The 18,606-nt window shown below is 39.9% G+C and overlaps 1 protein-coding gene across 6 annotated transcripts in view; it reads left to right on the top strand.

Moving 5' to 3' along the window:
• The first annotated feature begins 1,030 nt into the window (after positions 1-1,030).
• Positions 1,031-18,606, top strand: part of FRAS1 (Fraser extracellular matrix complex subunit 1) — a 448,933-nt gene continuing 431,357 nt past the window's right edge. For all 6 annotated transcript variants that reach the window (XR_014023287.1, XM_081304117.1, XM_081304120.1 and 3 more), the window contains exons 1-2: positions 1,031-2,115; positions 10,417-10,448. Coding sequence is in view for 5 of the 6 variants with exons in the window: in XM_081304117.1 (XP_081160243.1) it covers positions 2,040-2,115; positions 10,417-10,448 (108 nt within the window). In the remaining variant the exon portion in view is untranslated. The remainder of the gene's footprint in view (positions 2,116-10,416; positions 10,449-18,606) is intronic.

Genomic DNA, 18,606 nt, shown 5'->3' on the forward strand with positions numbered 1-18,606 from the left:
ATTTCTGGGTCCTCCAGATACTCAAGAATCACAGCCAGGTTGTCAGAGGTTCCCTCTTTGCTCTGGCTAAATATTACAGTCAGGAGGACCTGCCAATTTCAATTTATCCAGTTATCCCCCCAAAAGTGAATGGTTCCAAAAGGCATTAGTGTGCTCTAGAACAGTGGGCTTGCCTTATGATGGTGGTGAAAACTGGAAACAGCTGGCACCTCTGCCTACTCACAGCTACCAGTTCAATGCTACTTCAAACTCTCTTGGACAGTCTCTCCATTTCAGCTCAGCAGAGTGAACCAGGACATCTTTTCTCTGGGCCCATCGGAAGCTAGCCAGTATCTTTCTGATGCAACTATTCCCGTCTTATAAAATGACTAAACCCGGACCAGCTATTTTTATTTGATTCTACAAAAATAGCTGCTATCTGTCAGTCCCGGCTGGGAATCAAAGCTTCCACTCTTCAAGTATGCGCCCCAGTCGGCTTTGCCTTAAAATTTACTTCCCAGGCATTGGCATTTGGGGGCGCAGCTGGACCCATCACGCCAAGACAGCGTGTTGTTTCATTGACAGCGGCTCCCAGGGAGAGGTAAAGGTGCTTTCGCAGTGGGATTATTCCCCCTCCGGCTTGCTTGACTAGATTCTCCCAGGTTGCGGGTAAAACCCCAGGAGGGTCCCAGGACGCACTTGGTGGTAGAGGGTAGCTCTAGGGCTTTGATGTGAACACTTTCTTCCATGAATCGGCCCCTCCTAAATAAGGGGTGTGGATCCAGTTCGGAGCCCTCAGCTGTGCCAGAGTAAGGACCATGCCACCTTTTTCCACCCCGCCCCTCCATCCCCGGTGTGACCACTTTTGATCCCGCTCCAGACAAAGCCGATCTGAACTCCAGCCGAATGAATAAGGGGATCAGGTTGCTCTCTCCGCCTCCCCTCACTCCCCTCCCCGCTTCTCCCCTTGCCCACGTGACTTTCTGGAATCTTTGCCAAAGCTCCGAGTCTCTGGGTCCATTTTCACACCAAGCTGAAGGAGGGGAGCGAGGCGGAGACAGGCGGAGTATGTGTCCTTTAAATGCGGGGATCCAGACGGGGATCTATTTTGTGCATTTCCGGGCTCTCTAGCCCGGATAGCATTGAGTTCAAGGGGGCTTTTCCAGCCTTTCTCCTTCCTCAGTGAATCTAAAATTCTGGCTCCTCCTCCACTCCCGTAATCGCACCTCCACTCTGCAGAACAGCTCTGGTTGTTCGGTTAGGAGGTGGGTGTCGGTGTGGAGCAAGCCGCGCCCCCGCAGCCCTTCTCAGGCGAGGGGCGGGGGCGAGAAAGTAGCAGCAGCGCCCCCCGCGCCCCCCGCGCCTTCCTTGCAAGCCTCGGAACAGTCTGCTGCAGGGAGCGCAGCCCGGGGCGGCGCGGTGCGGCTGCAGCTCCGGCGAGTTCCGGACGTGCACGCATCGCGACACAAAGTTTCCAGTCAGCGGCGCTGGGCGGCTGAGGTCCGCTGAGCTGGAGGTGGCCCCGCCAAGAAGTGGGTGTGAGTGGGTTTTTCGGGATTCCGGGAGACCCTTTATGCCTACGCAGCGCGGACGCGGAATATCAAGGGAACTTTAAAAAAGCTAGTCGAGACGTACCAGGGCCAAGATCTTCCCTGTGGGAGACCCCAAAGAGGACGGGTCTAGCCCCAGGGAAATGCTGCGAGAGCAGATCAGTCCGTGACCGGCAACTTTCGGGTAGACTTTGCAGTGGAGAACTACGCTTTGCCCCTTCTCGTTCTCGCAAGCCCAGCCATCGTCGGTGTCCTGCGGTCCGGGAGAGCTCGGTCAGCTCCCCGCCCCAGCAGTGAGTGAATTGAATCGCCCGCCGGATCCGGCGCCTCGGGGCTGATGTGAGAGTCGCTCTTGGCCTGTCCATCTTCTTTTCTCCCCGGAGGAAACAGCCCACTGTTCCCCACCCTCTGGGCGTCCCCGGCTCCGGGCGCCGAAACCACCAGTTTGGCGGAGAGCCGGCTCTTGGATGCTGAAGGCTGCACTCCTCCACTGTGGGTGCCAAGGCGGCGATGGGTTTCCTCAAAGTGTGGCTCCGGGTGGCCGTAGCGTTGGCGGAATTAACAGTATTGCTTCATCATTCCGAAGGTAAAAAGAGCAGTGGCGCGTGTGTGTGTGAGTGACTGTGTGTGTATGTATGTGTGTGTGTGTGTGAAGTTTAAAATGCTCAGCAAGTTTTATGGTGTCGTGGGCTAGGTGGAAGTTTTTGTCTTTTACTTTGGGGGGTGGGTGGGAGTGGAACTGGAGTGGGCTTTTTTTTTTTTTTTCTGAGATTAGTTAGCATTCGGATCACAGCCCCCTCTACGGTCTCCTTTTCCACCGTAAGTCCTTTGGGTGGTGGCAGGTTGAAGCGGATCTTTTAAATCGGATTTTCTTTCCTTTCCTCTCCTGCCCCCGAAGGAAAAGCAACTACATAAAGCCTAGGTGAGGAAAGAGCAATTGCTCTTACGTTTGCAGGAAAAAAAAAAAAAAAAAAACAAACACACACACACACCAAAACAAACAAACAAAAAAGCAAACCAACTTCGGCTCCTATGAAACATAAAAGCTCCATCACTCTTGCTCCTTCCTACCCCTGTAAGTCTCCCCTATAAGTCTCTATAAAGTCCAGTTAAGATTTTATAACTAGCTGATCAGAGCATGTTCTGGACGTAGGCAATTTAATTGTACTGAAATAAATCTCCCGGGTACGGATAGCCTTCCTGCTGCCCCAAGGGGGCGGGGGAAAGTGGTTAATAAGAGTTTAGATTACGTCCCTTATCCCGCCGCCTCCTGGTTTTCCTCCCGGGCTTCAATCTACATGTGAAACCCTGGAGCCGAGAGAGGGAAGGGAGACAGCGAAGAGTTGTCGCCATGATATCAAACGCAATCTAGGCTCAGCCGAATAAATAAATCAATAAGTAAATTAAGAGTTTTGGGGTCAAGGAGTGCAGGGCCATGGACGCGAGGCGCTTTGAGCTCCCACCTGCTCGGAGGAGCCCGGGAAGTGGCCCAGTTAGTGTTTAAGGAGGGGGAGGGGAGCCGGCGGCTGGGAGGAAGAGGACTTAATCCACAGCACAGGGCGCTCTGCTTTCCTTCCCGGCTCCATTCATTATTCATCCAGCTGCGGGAAGAAGAGTTCACCTGCCCAGCCGCAAATTGGCTTCACAGCCGCGGCGGCCAGCGCTGGGCGGGCCGCTTTCTCTGCGCTGGTGCTGGCGGGAGACAGTCCCCGACTGCTGATCCGTTGCCTAGGATTGGGGGCGTTGGAGGTCCGGGTAGGACAAAGCCTTTCTTGGATCGACTTCCAGTCAAAGGAGCGGTGCCTCTTCTTTATTAGCTTCACAAGAGAAAATGGTCTAGTTTTGGAAATTCACATATTGCAATGGAGACTTTCCCTACTGGTTAAGGTGATACCTTCCCTCACCCTCCTGGGGAGCAGGTGGAATGTATCCCATCCCCGGGAGAAGTACGTCTAGGACCTGTGCAGACTTCTTCAAACAGTGCAAAACCTGCAGAGAGAGAGAGAGAGAGAGAGAGAGAGAGAGAGAGAGAGAGAGAGAGAGAGAGAGAGAGATACTATGTATGCGAATGTGTGTGCATACTTGAAAAAAAAAGTCTAATTGCCCCATACGGGAGAGACTGCCTAGGCCACCTAAATCTCAACTTCGGACTTAGAAAAACTACAGTTTCACTTGGTGGCAGTTTCTTATTTACAAGCATATCCCAGCAACGAAGAAAACATGCTCCTATATTGCTCAGCAGGGGGCAGCTGGAATGATGCATTTTCTCAGATCAAATCTCAGACAAAAGCTGTTAATATTAAGAATCTACAGGGGGCGCTCTTTGGAGGATTGGTCCGTACAATGCGCAATGTTTAAGAACTGCCAAGGTCTTTTGATGGGCATTGGGAAAGAGGTTTTATTCCTTTAAAGATATACTTCGGATACTGCATTTAATTGTATCACCCTACCTTCAGAGCATTCTATAGTCATTTCACAAATTGGATTGCAAGATTGGTAAATGTCAGTTTTCACCCAAATCATAATGATGCTTATCTGATAATGAATGAATACATTTACTGAGCACATGCCATTTGCCTGGTACTATGCTAAGTACTTTACATTCTTTATCTCATGAATTTAATTAAATGATATCAGTCCCACAGACAAGTTGTCATTCCATGAGACCTTCCATTTGGTTCTGTCAAGGTTTTATTTTAACATTAAAAGCACTGAGGTCATAGATGGAAATATAAGGATTTCAGAGATCTCAAATTTTTAGTGTTAACCTAGGGAATGATTTTTAAAGCTGAAAAGAAACGTTCACATGTATTTCTCTTGATGGGACATACTTGGACACTTTTGCCTGCCACTTCACAGAAGAATTCGTTTTCTTCTCTGTGCTCAGAGAATATGTCATCTATGCTTCCAGTATGCCAGTTAATACCTTTCACAATTGTAGTTGATATAAATGTTACCTTGGTCCTTTGGCTGTGTGCTTACTGAGGAGTTAGGATGGCTCCTAGTTATTCTTATATATCCAGTTCAACTCCTAGCACATAGTAAGTTCTCAAAATTTTTGGCCAAATGAACAAGTATTGCCAAATCACATTCTTTTGAAGCCTTTATGATTAGCTGACTTACCTTGAATGAACCATCTAACTCTGTGAGCTGTAATTCTGTCATTTACTAAATGAAGAAGTCAACTAGGTGATAGTGCTAAAATACTTTTGTTAATCATCACGAATAGGGGGAAAAATGACTGACATTTGCCAGCTTATTTGTGATCAGTTGCAATTTCCAGGTTCTAAATTTTATTCTAATTATCAGAGGAAAAAATAAATTTTTATAAGGAAATTATTGGGAGTGTTATTTTATATTGCCAGGTAGATAAAATTCTATGATTTGAGGTCTTAATAAAATTAAGAAGGCACAGGGAAACCTCTAATATGGTTATTTTCTGACTCAGGGGAATTTTGTAATGGTGTTTTCTGGAGATGTTCACTTTGAGTTGTGTTGATATGGGGAAGTCCTGTGAGGTTACACTACATAGACAGCTGGCTTGGCTCTGAGGCTAAGAGCACTGAGCTCTAGTTGATATCTCATCACTCCTCGTGTGGTTTCAGTCAACTCCACAATCTCCCAGGCTTTTCATATAAGTGTCATTGACAGATTATATTGGAACTGATCATTTGATAGACAGTGTGTTTTATTTATAGATAGATCAGCATTTTTGATTCTGCTGTTGGCTGAGGACTCCCTTTGGTGAGACACTGAATGCTTGAACCTCAATATCAGAGAAGACATTGAAAAATAGCCAAGAAAAATAGCCTCTCCCTTCATCTTTCATTTGACAAGCCTTTTTTTTTTTTTTTTGAGAGCAAATGTGTCATGTTGTGTCTGGTGGGGAAATACAGAGATCAAAACAAATAGTAAAAGCCTATAGTACTTGCCCTCAAGGAGTTTGCATACCCCCAAATTGTTATTATCAGAATTATGGTTCACTAGAGATAGGAGAACATTTGGTCTTTGTTGGCTTGCCCAATATTGAAATTTTACTGATTCCAGTTGATTGATACTAATTGCAATTTTGCAGCTTTATGGCTTTTATAACTACCTGCTAGTAGAAATAATGTGATGTATTAGCATAGATTTTTTTGTTTCCCCCAGTGCTAGGGATCAAACCCAGGGGCTTATGCATGCTAGGCAGGTGCTCTACCACTGAGCCACATCCCTATCCCCATGTTGTTGGCCCTTGTTTCTAATACATTGCCTTCTGGGGATCGACTCTGAGTATTGCTCTCCCCATAGACGTCCTTTAGTGAGGACATACCCATCCATATTCACTATTATGGACTTGGGTGGCAATATCACTTAATTTTACTTAGACACAAGTAGTCATAAAATACTCTCCACCACATGGCTCAGAAGAGGGGAGGGGACTACCACACGGTGAAGTGGGAGCTGCATGCCAACTTTTATAACAGTTCAAAAACAGTTGGCCCATTTTCATTTTAACTACTCTATTAATTGATCTGAATCCTACTCGACAGTCATCAGGACATGAGCTGCCCTGTCAGTCCAGAAGCGATTATATTTTAACTATTCCATAGTGTACACAGCCATATGCTGAATTATAATACAACATAAAGCTTGAACATTTAAATGCCAACTTGTGGCTGCTTGGTCCTAATGAGTCGTGTGTTTGTGAGGCCCTACTCTCCAAATCTCTTCATGTCTTAATGAACACTATTTCTTTCAACTAATGGGTCTGACATTTTGTGCTTCTTGGATTTAACTTCTCTAATTCACTCAGTTTACCAGTCAGTTTCTCTAGTGAATAGTTTAAGGATGTCAGTACTGGTACTAATCATATCTCAAAATTTCCCTGAAAATATTAATTTTTTACAGATATGTCATAAAGGAGTTTATTATAATATTTGAAAAGCCATCAAATAATAAAGCCATTATTTTATTTGTTTAAATTTTATATGTAACATTTGCCTCTGTGACCTGTAGGCAATGAGCCATCCACACTGGAAAAAGAGCAGCCAATTCTCCAAACATAGCAGCCTTCCTTTTTTGCTCTATATAATTACTTTACTCTGTAGACTATCTGCACTTTCTCACAGACCGTGTGCTGTTGGAATTAAATTGCTGGACGCTTTAGCCATATTTCATGCCCTGAAACTGACAATGTTCTTGGTTTGGGAACTCTGGTTCCCATTGTTTTTTAAATTTTTTCCTCTATTTTCCTTTGAAGAAGGCATATTTCTCTTTCTAGATCTCTGTCATTTCTCAGAATTCGTCTTGAGGGGCTGAGGTTGTAGAATGCTTACCTAACATGCACAGGCCCTCAGTTCAGGCACTAAAAAGAAAAAACGAAAGAAAAATCCACTTTGAGTTGAGCTGGATTTTCCTTTCAAGTTCAAATAAAGCCATAATTTGAAAGCTTAGATAGATCTGTAATCTTTCTAGAACTCCTTAGGGGGAAAAAATGATGAGTAGAAGGAGTAACTTTGTTGTCCATATTATGTGAATTGATGGATTAGTGAAAAGGCCTCTCTGCTCCAGTTCTGAATCAGAAGCTTCACCCAGCACCTAATGCCAACAAACCTCCCAACTTCATCTGCTAGTGGGTGTGCAGCGTGCCACAGTGTGGGAGAAATATGTTTACTCTGGATGACCGCATCTGGCTTTGGGTGGTGATAAATGTTTGATAGGACTGGGCATCATACTGGAATGCTTTGTTCTCTCAGGAGAGTAGAAATGAGGGTTTGGAAACAGTGTTAATGGACATTCGTTCATGTAGCTGCCTTCTGGTTAGAACTGTTTGATTTTAGGAAAGCCCTCAGAGGGCAAAGCTTATTTCTTTTGGAATTGTGCATCATAGAGTGACCCAAATTGAGTTATTTTCTTTTCCTAATGACAGAATTTATCAGCAGGTACATACCACTTGACTGGAGTCTATAGCAGATCTTTCGCTTAACCACATCTGGCTCTGGTGCCACTCTTTTTTTTTTTTTTTTTTTTTTTTTTTTTTTTTGATTGGCAAACTTTTTATATTAAAAAAAAGTAAATATTTTTTTTTAATTTTTTATTGATTATTTAAAGCATTACATAGCTCATGATATATCATCTTTCATACATTAGACTCAAATTGTGTTTTGAACTCCCATTTTCACCCCAAATATAGATTGCAGAATCACATCTGTTACATATTCACATTTTTACATAATGCCATATTAGTGTCTGTTGTATTCTGCTACCTTTCCTAACCCCTACTATCACCCCTCCCCTCCCCTCCCCTCCCATCTTCCCTCTCTATCTCCCCTGCTGTTGTTCAATTCTCTCCCTTTTTTTTCCCTCCCCCTTGCCCCTCATAGCCTCTTGTAATTTTATGTATCCTTGAAGGTCTCCTACCATTTCCATATGCTTTCCCTTCTCTCTCCGTTTCTCTCCCCCCATTCGTCTTTGTTATCTGTAGTCTTTTCCACATGCTCTTCCTTCCTGTTCTGTTCTTAGTTGTTCTCTTTATATCAAAGCAGACATTTGGCATTTGTTTTTTAGGGCTTGGCTAGCTTCACTTAGCATAATCTGCTCTAATGCCATTCTGGTGCCACTCTTAAATGTAGCTTTATGTTTTCCTCTTATAGAACTTCCCCAAAAAGGTTTTTATGTGGATATTTGGTTACTTCTTAAAGTACTTGATTTTGGGGGGAACTGTGAAAGAGGTAATACTGAAGGAGAGAGAAATAAAATTATAGTTATGTGCCACAGAATGATGTTTTGGTCAATGTTGAACTGAATATAGTATGTTGGTCTCATATTGCCTAATGATGTCATAGCCATCTTACTTGGTGTGAATAAATGTTTGCATCACAGAAATGTTTCCTAATGATGCATTTCTCAGAAGGTATCCCTAGTAACATATGCCTATATTTTAAAGAACAAATTTTGTGTTTTTTTCTCTGAAAGTTAAATTTTCTTTGCTTATCATAAAGGTTAAATGTACTTGAAAACATCATGTTGTACATGACATATACATATATACATGATTTTATCTGTCAATTAAAAAACTATTTAATATGTGAAATGTTTTTCATAGTTTAGCCATTAAAAATTAATGGTCTGGAAAAAATATTAAATTTTGTTAAATTGTACCTTAGTGATGAACTTTATTGTAATTTTTAAAACATTGGATGTAATTAAATATCCATTTAATCCATTTAAGCAGTTTATAAAATGAATTGTGTATTTGAGTTATATATGATTACTTTATATCTAAATATACATGTACTTACATCCTTTATATGCTTTCTTATGACACGCTGTAGACTGAAATATAATCTTTGGAACAAATTTCTTAAGGAAAAATAAGTCAATTAAGAAAAGTCCCTCCTTCCCCAAGGGCTTTGTCTCAAATTATTCTATTTGAATGTCAAGAATGTAAAAGTCATTTAGTAAATTTGCCCCAGGGTCTTTGATTCAACTCAAATGTAAATAGTCATCTCACTTTCTTTGAAGATTGTTCTCAGTTCCATTATTGGTGGAGAACATAGACCAGTCCTTTCTGGAGAAGGTAATATTTTTAGACTTCATGAATGATCTGTTAGAGACAAGCACTGTAGTAAAATGTGTCCTTCCCTCTTTGGAAACCAAATATGGCACAACGTCAAGATGACCTACTTTGGTTTATGTATACAGTTTTATTCCGTTTGTGGCCTTAGTTTCTGAGAGTAGCCAGTAGCACATTGTATACTTGTTTCTAGGTTAAATCAACCCCTGTCGTGCTGCTCAAAAATTGGTTGAGAAATGTGTATTTTTTAAAAAAAATCAGGATTACAATTTTATAAAGATTTGTTTTATGATATGCTAGTTATTCGGAATACATAAGCTATCCAGTCAAATTCAGCCTTCTTCTCCATGTAGAAACAAATCATCTTTTTTTTTTCACTTGGTGCCTAATGACTGGAAAATATAAAGATGTATCAGTTCATAAGCAGCCCATCAGAAAAAAAAAATGGAGAGAAAAGAGTCTTGGAGGTCAGGAACTCAATAGAAGGGATCTTTTCAAATAACCACTATTTATATTGCTCCTCTATAAAATGATTTAATCTCTCCAAAGAGGAGCATATTGTGTTAAAAGTATGAAATAGGTATTTTATGTTAACCAGATATCTAAACGAATGCCTAGTATATGAAGAGAGGGGGAATACCAAAAAAGAGAAATAGTCCCCATTTCCTCAGATATATATTTTGTGCAGGATAGCAGCATTTCCACATCTATAGCAAGGATGCCAGAGGAAGTACACAAGGGTGATTCACAAATAAATGATTCAGGCACAAAGTGCTATGAGCTCACAGGAGATGAACATAATCCTGTGGGCTGGAAAAGTGTCATGAAGGAGATGAAATCAAATTCAAGGGCTTTGAATAGACCAAATGAATTTCCTGTAGGAAATAAAAACAAACAAAAGCCATTGAGACATGAAATTTTATCATGGGATCCTAAGTTGGCTTCTTGGGTTGGACTGGAGAATTTATGTAAGCAAAGAGTGGAAGAGAAGCTTGAAAAAGTAAATTGGGACTAGATTATGGAAGCTTTCCTGATTTATCATAAAGGAAAATATGCACTGTACTTAGAGTATGCCATTATAAATACATTTATTTTAAAATTCAGATAATGAGTTCTAATGAAGCCTTCTTTCACGTGTGCCCAGGAAATGTTATTTTGGTGTATGGGGTTATTTCCCAAGGGGAAGAATGCTCAAGCTTTTAAGATTTTGGAAAAAGCGGTTTGCTGATTATGATGTGTGTAGATGCAGTTTGAGCAGAGAGCCTGCTGGGGCAGTGCTTATTGGCATAGTATGCATCACTTTTAATTCTTGTTTGTTTTTCCCCACAGGTGCTTGTGTCTATCAGGGTTCCTTGTTGGCGGTAGGTCATTCTTAATATATTTGTTTTTTTTTTCTTTTGAGTGTGAAATGCTTGATGGAGATTACTGTGTGAGTGAGGTGATTCCTATCATTGTCAAATATGTTTACTTTTGTTCACAGTTTGAAGGTTATCCCTCATCCTGGCACAATCAGGCTCTATTACTTAATGCCTTTTCTAGAGTGAATTAGTTCCATTCAGATACTCAGGTGCTGGAAGAGAAGTTCAGATATGCAACACACAGTTTGCATTCTGTGGTTGTCCTTTGTGTTCTTTTCACAGAGAAAAACTAGATCCCATTCTCTTGTCAGATATAAACTAGGGCACAATTTGTTTATATTCCTGTTGCATTTGCTTCCTCCTTTGATCCCCTCTCTAAGAAAGTACTATTATTAAATTCAGTAGAATAGGGAAGATTCCTGATTAGAAATGAACATTTTGGTAAACAACAAACAAATTAACATTTGATCTCTGACCCTTTGCCATAAAGGGTAGAATGGATTTTGAATTTAATGTCTGAATGACTTGGGGGAAAAGCAGATGCAAGTATCATGCATTTCTTTTCATTAATAATGGACTATGGTGCAGAACAGTGTGTTAAAGCCTTATTGAAAAGACTGTCTACACTCCATCAACTCTAATAAATGGTGTGACAAGTCGTTCTTCACCACTTTTTATTTTGGTGTAATAAATGCTATAATAAAACAGAACTGAGATGGTTGGAAAGAGTTTTCTCATTTACATCATAACCTGCTATTGACATCTGTGATATTAATAAGTCATCTTGGATTATCCTTGTAGTAGAAATAGATGAGGAACATCTAAAAGTGTCCCAGAGTCCAGATAATCATAGATACTCACAGTAATATTCTTAAATCTGATCGTTTTATATTCTAGTTACTGCTCTGAAGATTTATGCATTTTTTTCCTTCTTGGTATTTTTCTATTTAAGAGCCAGGAAAAGGCCTGATTTTCCTTCTTTTTCTCATTCCATGCCCTTAAAAGCAGACTTTTCATTCTGTTTATTCTTTATAAATTTTAGAATAATATCAAAATCAAAGTGCTCTAAAGTACATTATCAGTTTGGGGGAGTAATGGTAGATATTATAGACAAGTAAGTCATCTTTATTCATACAAAGATAATTGCTTATTGTTTGTTTATCTAGTTTTTTTTTTTTTTATGTGTTGCTGGGGATTGAACCTAGTGGCTCAAACATGCTAGGCAAGTGCTCTACCACTGAACTACAACCCCAGCCCCAATAATTGCTTATTGTATAGCATGCTTTATAATTTTTTCATATATTTTCATAGTTAGTGATTCATCTGATACTTACCATAGACTGATAAAATAGTCAGGCCACATATTATTTTATACCCTCTTGCTTTTTAATGGAGAACTAAGGATAAGAAAGAGATGAAGAGATTTGCTAAAGGTCATTGACCGTGGAGGGGTAAATCAGAATAAGACAGTTTATCTACTGTTTTATCTCTATCTGAAGCAAAGTAGCCAAATTATCCTCTACACTTTGCTATGGGTTTTTGTGTATTTGAGTATGAAAACATCAAGTGATTGGAGACATCAGTTTGGTTGAGTTAAAAGGAAAGACTGTTTAGCAACTTGCATTTAACAGGTGACCTTGTTGCCTTCTCTACCATGCCCTGGCTGATCCTAGGGCTCATGGCTGCTCATGCCTTGCAGGGTAAGCTCTTCAGAACCAGTGCACTTCTGAGCCCTCCAGGTGACTTCTTTGCTTACCAAGAGTCTTTGTTCCTAACCCTCCTCAAGTCTGAGGTACCTAGTGTTGTACTTATACAATTCAGTCAGAAAATACATTTATTACTACAACAGACATTATTATTGAAGACTTATTTATGGAATGACAACTGTGGCCCTGTTATTTTAGGCACTGGAGTACATCTGCAAACAGGCAACATTCCCTGCCCTCCTAAGCTTGAATTCTAATGGGTGAAATGTATAGAACATCAGCTACGTATGCTAGAAAAAAACAACATTGAGGTGGGAGGCCAGGGTGGCTACTTTAATTAGGATAATGGAGAAGGCTTCACTGAGAAGGTGACATATGAACAAAGAACTAGAAAGAAGGAATTCTAAGAGCTCACCCTGTGGATATCCAGAGGAAGAAAATTTGGAGAGGGGGAACAGCAAGCCAGTTGGAAGCAAGAGCTCCCTTGGCCACGTGAGGAAGCATACCTGGAGGTCACCTAGCTGGTGTGGATTGACTGAGGAGGGAGGTGGCAGGAGAGGAGGCAGAGGGAATGGCAGGGGTCACAGAGTGTGGAGCCATGGACGGACTTTACATGTCCTTTCAGTAAGATGGGTGAGTCATTGGACACTCTAGAGAAGAGAGATGACAAAGTCTGACTTATTGTTTAATTAAACTGCTGAAATGGGAATATAAAAAGAAATAGCATTCTTGTTTCTAGGGAAACTGTGTTGAATACTTAAAAAAGACTCCATAGAGGTGAGTCACTAAAAATTGCTGTCAAATTAAGTGTGGGAGAAACAGCTATAAAATATAAGGAAAAACTTGAAAATATAAAGAGATTCTGCTTATGGGTTTATCCGTAATCATTAAAATTCTTTCTATTTTAAGGACATTGAGATTGGAAATGGGGCTGGGGGATGTAGTTTAATGATAGAATATTTGTCTGGCATGCCTGAGGCTCTGAAAATCTAGCACTGGGTGGGTGGGGGGAGAGAAAGAAAGAGAGAGAGAGAGAGAGAGAGAGAGAGAGAGAGAGAGAGAGAAAGAAAGAGGAAATTGTACATGATGGATTGTGAGCATAGTTAATTGTCTGCATAACCCATCCCTGCTCTCTCCCCGTGTCCTAGTGTTGAAGAGAGAGGCATTGCGCCTACATCAGTGAAATTGGATAATGAACGTACATTTATATATTTTGAATTAAAATAAAGAGTTTGAGAACATTACGCCATTGCTATTTTAGGATTTCATGATTAAACATCTCTCTGGGTGAGAGGGCTTCTATTATAAAAGGCGTATCACGCTCAAGAGATGGCTCTGAGCACAGTGTGCTGTTTGTGTCTCAAACCTTGTAATTCTACCCATGTGCTCATCATTTTAGAGCTGGAAGTAACTTCAGAAAGTATGTAGTCCCAGCTCCCCATTGGGAGGAAACTGGATGAGGAAACTGAGGGCAGGGATGGGAAGTTCTTGAGGTTCATTTCATTGGTCTGCTTGGAAATGTCACTCCTCAGCTTTACCCAGAATTCCATAAAATATATTGAGCAGATGAGAAATGGATTTAGGGGCTTGTTGTTAGTTTTTCAACTCCCCATCTGTCCTATGAGGATTCCTCTCACTGATGCTTTTTAGTCTTACCACTTGTTGCTTAGGAAACTGCCAGATACAGTGGAACATATATAGGCCTGGTGGTCTGATGACTTGGTTTGAATTCTTCCTCTGCTGGAAACTAGCTCTGTGACCTGGGGCACACTAAGTAAAATGGGGACAAATAGAGCCTCTCCTGAAGGATTTTAATAGAATAAATAGGATAATATGGGGAAGACACCCCTGTGCAATGCCTGGAAAATATATATATATATATATATATATATATATATTTTTTTTTTTTTTTTTTTTTTGCTATAACGAAATTCCTTTCTACCAACCATTAAGAACAAGTGACAGGGACAGTGATTAAGCCCCTACTAGCATTTCATACTCTCAACAATGCCAGGAAGTAGGTATTGTCTTTACAGGTAAGAGAGGGAAGGCTCAGAAAGTGTAAATCACATTGTCCAACATTACAGGACTAATAAATGCTAGAGGAAGAGAGGGTTCAAACCTGGTTCTGACTCTAAAGCCATTTCATCAAGCATTCTATTTCTCACCGCCAAGCCAGTCTGCTTGTTGTCTTTGTACACAACTAGCTTATTTTACCTTCAAGTCTTGTATGCTCATCCCCTCCCCTGCAGCACCTGCCATGCAGTTGTCTCTGCCAGTCTCTGTCCCTGACCTCCTGTGAAAGCCAGCTGTCCCTGGCTAACCCCTTCCCACTGAACCAAGGCTTTCCAGCACTGTGTGCAAGTACTAAATTCACCACAGGATGCAAGAAGCATTTAGAGGATCATTGGATCTTAAACAAATATGTAATGCTGTATGCAGTATATTATATACATGTGTATCTATATGTGTTTATGAGTGTATGTGTGTGTGTGTGTCTTCCAACATGTTGTGTTTTCAACTTTTGGCAGCTTTCTGAATTTGCAGTGACATTCTGGGACAATTTGGTCCTGAGCCACATGTAGCTATGTACTGACTTCAGCTGTTTCCCTTCTGCTTTCTTTAACACTTTCTTCTCTACCTTTCTCTTCTCTGTATTTGTCAGGTCAGAAATTTCCAGAAGGGACAATGAATACCATGAGAAACACTGAATAATCTATTTTGGATATGTTTCTTACCCTACAATACTCATTCACTTTTTTGACTTACAGAGTTTCTCTAAAGTCAGTCCTGTGGAAGAAAGTGTGACCATTTTGGATTAGGAATCCATTAGAGGGAAACAGTTATGATGCCTAACTGTGGCAGCGATTTCCATTGTGAGGAGGAAAACAAATTTTTATTTCAAAATTTTCATATATTTTCTATTCTTTTCCAATTATATCAAATACAAAGAATTTAGCAGTCCTTTTGCTTTGCCTCACCACAAGTGAACACTTCTTTATTAAATTCTTCCTGAGGATGGATGGGCTAACTCTTCACCCCAACTTTTTCCATCTGTAAAATGGAGATGAAACGTTTGTTCACAGAACTATTAGGAAGGTTGAAGGACATCAACAAGAAGTACTTGGCCTGGTGCTTAATAAAGGTTAGAAGCTTTTGGTGTTATAAAGCAGTTACAATTGGCAAAGGGGAACAAAACTGCTCTCCTTCCCTAGATCAAAAGTGCTAAGTGTTGGGATTTTCCTACTTGAGATACTTTTACCAACACAAGCTGACAAAGGAAATCAGGAAGCACTATTTTAACAAAATTGAAAAAAAAGTTTTTCAAGGAAAATAAAAATGTGGAGTGTTTTCTGTACCTAACACAGTAGAAAGATCTAAGTGTTAGAGTTTGACTCTTGGTGCTGTGACATACTTGCTGTGTGGCCTCAGATATGATATTTTATATAGTTGAAACTCAGTTTCATCATTTGTATAATGGGGGATCCTATTCCTAAGGGTTCCTAAAGACTGAGAGCTTGTTTGTAGAAAAACCCAAAACTAAACCTGGTAGGAACTGGAACTCACTGCATCTAGGCAGCAACAAGATGTTGGAGTGGAAATGACTAAGTGTCAAAGGTCAGGGTGCCTGGGTTCTTGTCCTGGCTCTGTAATTACCGCCTATGTAGTATGGAGTAAGACACATGAATGAAATAGGCTTTCTGTTTCTAAATTTATACATTAAGAAAGTTAGATTAGGGGCTAGGGTTGTGGCTCAGTTAGAAAGCTCGCTTAGCATGTATGAAGCACTGAATTCAATCCTTAGCACCACATAAGAAAATAAATAAAGGTATTGTGTCCATCTACAACTAAAAAATAAATGTTAAATAAAAAAAAAGAAAGTTAGATTAGATCCTAGTGCAAGGTCTCTCAGCACAGTGTTGGTGAGAATGGAAAGGTTCCACAGCCAAGCTGCTCGGTATGGCAGTGGGGGAGTCACCTATGGTTGTTGAGTATACCTGAAATGTGACTCTGAGGAACTGAGATTTAAGCTTTGTTTAGTTTCAATTATGGTTTATTTTTGAATAGCTGTCCATGGCTAGTGTCTTCCTTATTGGAAAGTTCAGCTTTAGAGATTTCAGATTCTTAATGTACTCCAGTGCTTAAACTTGAATTACAACATTGCAAATTGTTGTCACTCTGAAAATCTACTGTAGTGTCTTCAGTGATTGTGAGAAAGTTAGCAAGAAATTTGTTGTAGTTTCTCCATGTTTGTTTGCATATGAAATTTGAAGACTTTTGAGATGATCTTAATTACAGCCCTACACTGCCCATATTGTCCAGTGTGTATTTTTTTTAATAAAAGAAAGGATAAAATTAGAGGTAAGCCATTACCTGCAGCCTAATCTTACATATTTCATTAAACTTTTTTTCAATTTTGTTGTGTTTTGTTAAAATGTAGTGTATGTAGCAAAGAATTGAGCAGCTCTGGTCTGATCTGTAGGCCTTATTTATTAGGGCCAAGGAGAACTGGGGGAGACAATTCTTCAGTGCTGGAATCTTAAAAAATTGGTGTGCTATAGCTTTACTTTTTTATTTGAAACTGTTAACACAAAACATAGCCCTGTAAAAATGAAAATATCTTCAAATTTCATTTTTTCTGGTATTCATCAGCATGCTCAAAGAATTTTTATGGAAGAACAATGAAAAAAGTTTGGAAACTTTCCCTATAAAGTTCTCAAAGTCCTTCTAAATACTTAGTGAATCTTGCTCAGTGGCTGCTAGTGAAGCATTCCAGACTTTCAGCACCTGGGTGACTTCTTGGCTACCTGTGGATGTTCTCAGGCAGGAGTCAATACAATCCTTAATTCCTTTATTTCCCTTAAGTGTATTGGGTAGTTTCCCAATACCTGTTGGTTGACTGTAGGTTGCCACTGGTTTTTTAAATGCCTTAAAAAGTTGACCTTTGGATCTTCCTCATTTATTTTTAATATTTTTTTAAGTTACAACTGTTTCTTTTTTTTTTTTTTGTTCAGTATTGGGAATTGAACCCAAGAGTGCTTTACAACTAAGCTAAATCCCCAATCCTTTATTTTTTGAGACAGGGTCATGTTAAGTTGCTGAGGCTGACCTCAAACTTGCTATCATCTTGCCTCAGCCTCCTGATTCTTTGGGATTACAGGCATGAGCTACTGTGCTCTGCTCTTCATTTATTATTATTATTATTATTATTATTATTATTATTATTATTATTTTGATACCAGGGATTGAACCCAGGGATGCTTAACTACTGAGCCACATCCCTAATCCTTTTGTTATATTTTATTAGAGACAGGATCTTGCTGAGTTGCTTAGGTCCTTGCTAAGTTGCTGAGGCTGAGTTTGAACTAATGATCCTCCTGCCTCAGTCTCCAGAGTTGCTGGGATTATAGGCATGTGCCCCTGCGCTTGGCTCTCTTCATTTATTTTTAAATACTGCATAATATACTTTTAAGTGGGGAGGCCATCCTTCATTAAACTGTATGTAGTTTATGGTAAAAATTTATATATATATATATTTTGCAACAAATCATTCCCATGCTAGATGATGAAATGAATTTAGAGAGGTAGTGAGCTTTGTTTAATTAGGAGTGTTCAAGTTGGGACTAGACTGACAAAATCAGGAATGAGATAATGGTGGCTTGGTCTAGATGATTTCCGAGGGTTGGCGTAATCTGGGTTAGATCTATGTGCTTCTGCCTAAGGAAGCCCTTCTAGGGTAAAAAAAAAATCTCTCCACTTGAGTGTGCATTTTATTTAAGGGAGCAGTTTTGTACCCTTGGGTGCCAGGTAGTGAGGAATTGTGATTCTTTTCCTTTTTGGGGTTTTAAAAGTTGTCCATCACAATTATATGTGTAGTATACTATTTGGAAATTTATATCTTCTGGGAATAATTGTGTGAGGGGGATAATATAGGAGACTTTATACTTTTATTGATGAATAATCCATATGCACTTTCATTCTTATTCATATTCTTATGGTAGGAACAGATGTTTTAAGTTAACAAACACATTTCTTTTTCTTTGTTTTGAATTTAGAAGATGCAGCTGAGCTTGGCAGCCATATTTATTTGCTTAGATTATGCTATGTGTGATCATATATCTCAATTTTCTGGTAGGCCACTCATCCTCCCTTTAAAACTTTTCTTTTAAAGTTTGTGCCATTTTTGCTCTCAATTGCCTTCTGACCTAGTACCTCATTTTGTGTTTTCCCATTTCTTTGTGTATAACTAAAAATAACATGTTTATTTTATACATGGTATGTTTTATAGAAAATGTACATAAATACATAATACATTTTCTATAAAATATATGCATATATATATATTTCTCCCCTAAAATAGACCTGTCACTCATTTATGACAACCTACAGTATTATCTTATTAAAGTTTACTTACTTTTTCAAGTCCTTTGCTTGCTAAGGGAAAGATAGTGTAT

The sequence above is a fragment of the Spermophilus citellus genome (assembly GCF_964194105.1).
Source record: "Spermophilus citellus genome assembly, chromosome: 8".
Taxonomy (NCBI): Eukaryota; Metazoa; Chordata; class Mammalia; order Rodentia; family Sciuridae; genus Spermophilus; species Spermophilus citellus.